An 8,312-nucleotide genomic window follows, 5' to 3' on the forward strand; every position below is an offset into this window, starting at 1 on the left:
CATATTTGACAATAAAGCTGACTTGACTGACTTGACTTGAATAAATCTAATGGTAGTGGGGAATTAGGCTTTTTTCTTTTCAAACCAATACAACACAACACTGGTGCCCCTGGATGGGCTTCCAGTCAACATGGTAATGTCCGAACAGAGAAGGCTAGAGATCAAGCCTATATTTAACTATGAAGAACTTTAAAATGTTGACAACTCCTACAGATAAAACATGATAACGTGCCCTCTACAGTGGCTCAATGTGCATGAAAGTGTGACAAAGTGCTCACTGGGGCGCCCTTCCAGTGGAGAAAATGTGATGCAGTAAGTTGCCTTACATGCAAATTAATTGACCTCTACATGTCTCTAAATGGTTAAATAGTTAATAGGCCCTTGTGTGTTTTTATTACAGAGGTGTAGTAGTTATACTTCTGAGTCACATAACAAAACAGTTTGGAACTGTTTCACCATAAATGCATCATTTCTTTCTGCACATTGCTACCCCACCATGTAGCTGGTACCCTTTTTATTTTTATTTCACCCCCGCCATTGCTATGAATCCCACAGAATTGTGAATGAAATCACACATATTTATTATCATAATCAATTTTTATTCTTTTGTGTTATTTTTATTCCATAAAAAGTTTATTGTACATTTCTTATGAACATCCATACAAACATACAGCCATAGTGTGATTTGTCATATGGGTAAACTATGAACATGAAGACACTGTTTCCATGTCTGTTCTGTAAACATTTGATGATGTGCATGATTCGATTTTTCCTCTTTGTTTTTAATGTGGAGTTGCACACAGTCCTGCCTTTGTTTGTTCACGTGATTTAATTTTATAGTCACACCCTGCACAGAAGGCTACCATTTCTTAAGCACTTTATTCTTCTGGAGCTGGATCGGCATAACTAAGGGGGTCAAAAAGGTCACGTTTGAAATCATAAGGATCAAAGTAGGGGTAGAGGGGTTTCTGGGTGGCTGGTGCTGCAGGGACACTTTCCTCTGCTTTTGCTACTTCCTCTATCACCACCTTCTCTTCAGCAGGCTCCTCTGGTGCAATTGTTTCCTGGATGGGGCGGGGAGGGTGATCAATGAGGCAGTCAGGGTCCCAGTATGGGTCGCAGTCATACTCCATACCTTTAACAGTGATAGCAGGAGGAGGAGGAGGAGGAGGTGGCACAGACTTTTTGGGAGCAGGAGGAGCCGGGGGTGGTTGGGGAGGAGCAGCAGCTTTTATCTCCTCTTCTGTTTTGGGCCTGCAGGCGGGGTTGAGCCGTGGGTCGCACAGTACAGGAACAGCCCCCGTCGGCAGGTAGACAATCTGAGGTTTGCACAGCGGGTCTTTGGGGTGACACAGATAGATCCTCTGAGCATTCTCCAGAGGGTCTGGTGTAGGAGCAGGGGTGGTGGGAGGTGGAGGAGGCTGAGTGGTAGTGGTTGGTGGAGCAGTGGTAGTCAGTACACCCATGACACTTTGGTAACTGGAGGCATCTGGGCCATAGGTCACCTCCAAGTGACGCATCTGCTGATACAACATCCTGATCCTGTCAATCTCATAGAGCTGATAGAGAAACAGAAACATATTAGAGAGGGGGAAAAAAGATTTGAGTTGAATAGTGTAATCTAAGTGGAACCACATGTGTAAGAATCTATCTCAACTTACTCCTTCAATGTGACCGATACTGTTGTAGAAGCGGTAGTAGGACTGAAAATCGGGAGTGCCTCGGTACCACTTTGGGTCAACGTTCCTCTTAGGTCGAGAATTAGTCAAGAAATCATGTGCTTCAGCAAAGCCAATGCTGACTGGATTCCCTGAGAAAGAGCACATAATTAGCAATTATGAGAAATTCAATTCCAATTTGTATGTATATACAGTATATTATATGAAATATATTATACTTATATAATTAAACTTGAATATAATCCACCCCTTTGGTTAAACAATTTACAGGATAACAGTTATTTGTATGAAGAAAAGCCAGTATAAACACAGTGCCAGTGTCTTTGCAGAAATAGCTGTATTTAACTTTCTGTTTTTATGTCTTACAATACACCTTAACTTAAGTAAAGGTACTATTCATTCCTTAAATAATAACCTAAATACACATTTAACTCTGTTTGTATCACTGTCTGTGTCTGATCACCAAATAGACTTGTATCACAATAAGATCACAATCTGCAGATTAAATACCTCCAGGATTCTCCACTTTCACCAGAGGTGTTGCTTCAAGCATACCTGGAGGGAGGCAGAGAATATATCACACACACACCAAACGATGTAACACTTGGCTCTAGCATTTCACAGCAACTAAAGGAGGAATTCAGCTAAAATAATTCAATGCATTTTACTGAGACAAACCTGGCATTAACAGCAGGTAGCATAACGCCCTCATCAGGGGGACCTGGGAAATCATCCTCCACATCTGCAATTGCGATATTACAGAAAACAATTTTGCAATCTGTCTTACATCACTGCTGATATTCACAAAAAGAAATAAATAAAAAAGCTTAGAAAAAATGCAGGGACACTGAAAACTATCACACTCTAAATCTAAATAGAAAAAAGTCCACTGCCAATAAGATTCCTATAATAGTGATACGGGTTTTTGGTTTCCCGTGAAGTTACTTCTGGATCTTCCATGTTTTTTCAATATAGTAGCTGTCTGATATGTATTTACCAATCCTCTAAATTATTCTTTGTGGGCATTTTCTGCACAATGGCAAATTAACTGATAAATAATCAACACAAACAGTGCAAAGCAAAGGTAACCTTATTTGAATGGCTCTACTTTTAAACTTCAACTCGAGTGAAAAAGAAAACTGCTCACCTGCTGTTGCATCTCTCCAGTCCTGGTCTAATCTGCTGCACAACATAACTGTTCATAAATACTGCTGTTAATGCTGGGCCCTCTCCATTGGTCACTGACCTGCAAGTAAGCCTAACTCCACCCCTCATGCATGTTCTGTTGAGACGTGGAAGAACTCATTAGCACACGGAGCAAGAACCAGCAGTAAAACACCAACTTCAAACAAAATGTCACTCCTTGTAAAGTCACAGGAAACAGCCTTGTAACAGCGGGGCAAATACTGGGTGCACAGGCAGTCCAGTTTCTTATCCCTTCTTTAGGAGTCACAGTCCTGGAGGAAGCCATCAGTGGAGGCAGAATTGATGCATTCAAAAGCACTGTGTTTTCATGAATATATAGCTGCCAAACATGGATTTCTCTGTTTGTTTTATGGACCAGATATGCAAAATATGGCGACATGCACCGTGCTACTGTAGCCTAATTCTTGACAAAACATGCCTAGCAGGTAAAAATTAACCCTCTGTCCCAAAACAGCTGGATATGTGCTTTTAACTTTGGTCTTGGCCAGTCAAAAAATAGAGGGGGAGCCGCGTCAACTGCTGTTTAAGTCCCCAAGAAATATGCAGGAATTATGGGCTAGCTGGTCTAAACACCAAGTCAATGTAACACAGCCTGGGAATTGTTGTTGAGACTTTTATGAGTTTCCACATTGATACACATATTTCTGAATGCCAAGATAGCAAAGAATACACTTGAATGCACATAATAAGTTACACTGTTATTTGGATAAATCTTTACAAAGAAATTTGAGTTATTCCCCCCCACAATATACTCTTTCCTGTTGTTGTTCCCTTCCCTTCCCTTCCCTTTCCTCTCTCAATTGGAGACAAAACCTGGAAACTTCACAATACAACACATAGTATGCACAGAATGACACAAAACCAACAATATATGTTTTTCCCTATTTGTTGTGAGATTGCGTGGGTTCAAGAGGGAAACTATTACAAGTGATACAGAATATAATGTGGTGGGGCCTGTGTGAAACTACATGGCGTATAAACAACCACACATTTCTGAAACTGTGACCAGGCTGCATTAAGACTTCATGATAGTAGTAAATGATACAAATTATAATGAAAAATCTTAACAGTGTGACGACCATAAAGCTTGGCATCACTATAGGCTCCTACAGTAACACATTAGAGTCAAATTACTTTTTGTGTGTTTATTTCAGCTGCCCCACTGACCAGAACATGCAATGGATACATTTAATTGGCCCTACCTCCTGCCTTTTCTTTAGCTAACTTATATTTACTTCTTTACATTGTCAGGTCATCTTTTGACTTTATAGCGACTGTCTTTATTTCCTTCTATGCTTGCCCGCTTGCTCAGTGTTTGTCATTTCAACAGTAAGCAAATTCTATCCTTCAAACCAGCAGGTAAGGCTGCGATCAAAGAGTGCCAGAAGGAGACAGGGAGTCTATAGGGGTTCTACCAGGTGGCTAATGGGTGAACATCATACTGTAATTGCTCTGTGCACATGACAAAAATGGAAGGGTAAGGGTACCTGTTACTCTTAAATGATATACATTTATTTTACCTGTACACTGAGGCAACCAGCCGCTGCACAAAATAAATCAACTTGTTTTACAGAAGGTGTAAAGTAAAAACATGTAATTCACTCAGGAATCTGAGATTATTTTTCATTATTTTTGCAGGTTTGTCAGAATAACACTTGAATATTGTTTCCATACATTGGCAATATTTCATCATTTATACAACGATAAACGGAGCCATCAGTTAAATCCTTGATACCAATGGATAATGCTGCAAAGTTACAAAACAGTAACTGTTACAAAGGGTGAAAAATGTTGACTGCGAAAATTAAATCTCTGTTGTTTAATGATGGAAAACTGGAAAATATAAAATATATAGCAAGTATTTTACAACTGGGCTTTTTAGAGAGATGATTACCCATTAAACTCTTCTTAATATTAGAGAATCACCTTATTGTTCGTTATTTCAGGTCAAACCGATACCGAAGGACACCATGAATAGTTGCATTACTGCAATGTACAGCAGCTTTTTGTTGCACAACTTTACCACTACCTCCAGGGTATCAATTATCGTAACCTGTGCCCCTCTGATCTTCAAGTGAAATTACACCTTGTCCTGGAGCTCTCTGCAGGCCACAAGATGATCAGCTCAAGAGTAATGTTTTCAGCTCTACACCCTTCATTCCCTTCATGCTGTGGTGCAGCAGCAACACGGCAACTTAGTTCTGACTCTGATCACCATGCATGGTGCTCAGTTTTCCTGTTGTAAAGTCATGAAACAATACAGATATCTTCAGAATCAGAATCAGAATCAGAAATACTTTAATAATCCCAGGGGTAAATTATTTAAACTTGTTACTTGTTGTAACTTTTCTCTCACTTGCTGCAGAAGGAAATGTGCAGTTCTTGAGTCAAATAGGCCGAAAAGAACCCACAAAGCAAATTTTGGTTTGGCCTTGTGACGACCAACATAGTCCACTTTCATTCAGTCGACATAAGAATGACGGTTGAATGGTGGTCAAGATCTGGTTACAAGAACAGGGTCATGTACCGGCCATGATAACCTTCTCTCTGTAAACACAGCTGGCCCTCTGTTGGTCCTATATGGGGTCAGCAAGTTGTTTTGACAGTGGGGGGATTTACACAAATATTTATTCACATTTAAATCTATACATATATACATTCACATTTTTCTTATTATCAGGCCTAACCCTTACCCAACTGGTCTAGTGTCTAACTGTTACAGATGACTACAACAGGCTAGAATAAGCATAAAAATACATAAATTAAAGGTCAAAACTATACTACAGAATATTTCACCTCACAGTAGCAAAGGTGTAAACAATAAAATGAATAATGGCTGAATTCCATTTAGCTGTTTCAGGCCCAGGGTCCTGGTTTTGTGCATGCTGACTCACTGTGACACGGCCATGACTTACTGGGACATTTAAAATAGAACAGAGCCATCGTTAATGTTATTAGTAACACCTGTGCGCATTTCTTACAATGACATGTCAAAATGTCTACCATGAAAGGCAGTGGTGAAATGTAAGTAAGTATATTTACTTAAGTACTGAAATAAAGTCCAATTCTTTGGCATTTTTTAAGCTACTTTATACATCCACTAAATGTTAGAGGGAAACATTGAACTCTGTAAAGCACCTTGGGTATGAAATGTGCTATATAAATAAATGTTCTATAAATAAATGTGCCTTGTCTGCTTTTTACTCCACTACATTTTACAGTTATATTTACTGTTGCCTTTGCAGACTTAGATTTTATATAGGAAACATACAACCATCGCCTATGGAGGCCTACTTTTTTTTCTTGAGTACAATTTTTAATCCCAGACTTTTTACTTGCACTGAAGCATTTTTATACTGTGATAGAAAGTGTGATAAAAAGGCTCATGCAATGCATATATATGGTATATATTATTATCTGTATATGCATAGCCAACATATGAGAAGTAAATTACTCATAAGCAGGCGGCATTTCACCATGTCACATCCGTGGAAGGTAACGTTATGTATTATGAAATGGACAACTTCTTTCAGTGTCGTCCTGCCACTTACAGTGCGTCCACTAGGTGGCAGCGCTATTGTTAACCGGAAATGTCCAACTCGTTATGTCAGTTCCTTAAAGGTTGTCGAAGTTTTGTAGTTCCTGTGTAGTTGACCTGTCAGCGTTGTAGTACAAGCTGTCACTGCTGGCAATTCGTCCACCCTTCTGGTAGTTGCAGTTTCCCCCCAGCGACACAGCGAGCAGCAGGTCGTCGGACTCTCGGGATCCTTTGTGTTTACCGTTGTTGCTGCTGTCAGCTAACCAGCGAGCTAACGCTTCAAGTTAGCTGACAACACAAGTAGCTCGCCCGCTTAGCGTTAGCTGGCTGTTAGCACTTAGCTAGCTAGCCTGCTGGCGGTACGAGGCTCGGAAGCCGCCCACTCTGCAGAGCAGCACTCCGGACAAAAGAGTGAACGGTGAGTGAGCAGAGACTTCAAGCTGCTGTCTAACGTTAGCCAACACAACCGTCCGGGGCATGTAACGTTAGATGTTGATTTTTACTGGTTTTGCCGGAAGAGAAAGCGTCCAGTAACAGCTGGGTTAAACTGGGTTTTGGCAGTTGAGCTGCACAACCAGTGTCACCGGTACAACTCCTCTGTCAGCTGCTGGCTCACTGGTTTCACTTCTTTACTTTTCACAACTTTTGGCACGTCTGTGTGTGTCCCTTTTGGTGCTATCTAGTTTGGGGACATATTGCAATAAACGAGAGGGCAGACATTGGGAACATGGTGTGAAATGCAGCTGAAGCCGTGTTTGAGTGTTCAGGAGGCCCGGAACCGATCCCAGCGGCCACCAGCTGAACGGTTCTGTTTCTAACTTTAACTGTATGTAAGGGACAGTCACTGGATACAGCAGGGTATCCAGGTCCACACGGTTACACCCACAACTGCACTTTACAGTAAGTAAGTACTCACTTAATCAGTTACTCAATAGGGAATTAAATACCAGCTACTTTTGATCATTGATTAACTATTGAGTCATTTATCAAACAAAATGTGAAATATTCTCTGCTTCCATGCTTTCATATAGAATATCTTTGGTTGTTTTCGACTGTTGGTTGAACTAAGAAGTTATTTAAAACCTTCACTTTGGGCACTTGGGAATCGTCATGTGCAATTTTTCCTATCTTTAGTTTTTAGTTGAATTAATGATTACATTTTGTCTTACTAAGTACGGTTGCAGGGGCTATCACAAACCTCTGTTTTAAAGCATCTGGTTAAACTAGACTTGGCACTGTCCTTTTGTTGCTTTCTTATTATAGCAGCCTGTTTGAGCCGGACATGTGCTGCTCATGTAAATCTTCTCTTGTCAGTGTGTGTCAGGGCTTCTCCCTCTCGGTGCTCAGCTGCTGCCTGGAGGAAGAGGCAGCGGGTGGCTGGGGCGAGTGCCCAGCGATGGATCGGGTCGCTGTCACCTCCAGGACTGTGCACTGCCACGTCTTTCACTTGTTGTACTGAGTCACACTTACAGCAGAAGTGCAGTCATGGCCTGTTAGGGCTTAATTGCAAATGAAAGAAGTGACAAAGAAAGGCTTTTCAAAATAATGAACCCACCCTTTAATGATGTGTGGCTTCATTGTTGGTGGTGTGATGGTATGTGCGGAATGGGGCTGAGCCTTAACCTACAACACAGGAAACATTGTAATAGGTTATTAGCAGTCGTTTGTACTGTTGCATTAAATGTTGACACATATTAGGGTGAATGTCACATCGTCTCGTTGTTGTGGATGGGATCTGTGAAGGGGTTCAAACTCTGTTTAGAGAACGTAATGTGATGTTAAAAATCCAAAGACTGTTTTAGGTCCCAGTGCCGCTCTACCAGGATACACAGCACAGTTATACACAGTTATACACAGTTATACACAGTTATATACAGTTATATACAGTT

General features: G+C 40.8%; 2 protein-coding genes across 2 annotated transcripts in view; one reads left to right on the forward strand and one right to left on the reverse strand.

The window, feature by feature from the left end:
* Positions 1-709: 709 nt before the first annotated feature.
* Positions 710-2,952, reverse strand: LOC118335045 (extensin-like). Its single transcript, XM_035671219.1, has 5 exons — positions 2,827-2,952; positions 2,358-2,421; positions 2,190-2,234; positions 1,662-1,810; positions 710-1,559 (listed from the first exon to the last, which is right to left on the reverse strand). Exons 1-5 carry the CDS (start codon positions 2,836-2,838, stop codon positions 879-881), a joined length of 951 nt encoding a protein of 316 aa, XP_035527112.1. The 5' UTR covers positions 2,839-2,952; the 3' UTR covers positions 710-878.
* A 3,545-nt stretch (positions 2,953-6,497) lies between these two features.
* The window catches only part of pcyt1aa (phosphate cytidylyltransferase 1, choline, alpha a), an 8,601-nt gene continuing 6,786 nt past the window's right edge, over positions 6,498-8,312 (forward strand). Inside the window, exon 1 of the mRNA XM_035670776.1 lies at positions 6,498-6,841. The gene's annotated coding sequence lies outside the window, so the exon portion shown is untranslated. The remainder of the gene's footprint in view (positions 6,842-8,312) is intronic.

This window comes from Morone saxatilis, unplaced genomic scaffold (assembly GCF_004916995.1).
Source record: "Morone saxatilis isolate NCDOM2014 unplaced genomic scaffold, NCSU_SB_2.0 Contig23, whole genome shotgun sequence".
In the NCBI taxonomy this organism is placed as follows: domain Eukaryota; kingdom Metazoa; phylum Chordata; class Actinopteri; family Moronidae; genus Morone; species Morone saxatilis.

Coding starts and splice junctions, on each gene's coding strand:
- LOC118335045 (XM_035671219.1), bottom strand. Junction 1,811..2,189: donor GAAAGTGGAGAATCCTGGAG/GTATTTAATCTG, acceptor GCTCTTTCTCAG/GGAATCCAGTCAGCATTGGC. Junction 1,560..1,661: donor GTATCGGTCACATTGAAGGA/GTAAGTTGAGAT, acceptor TTTCTCTATCAG/CTCTATGAGATTGACAGGAT.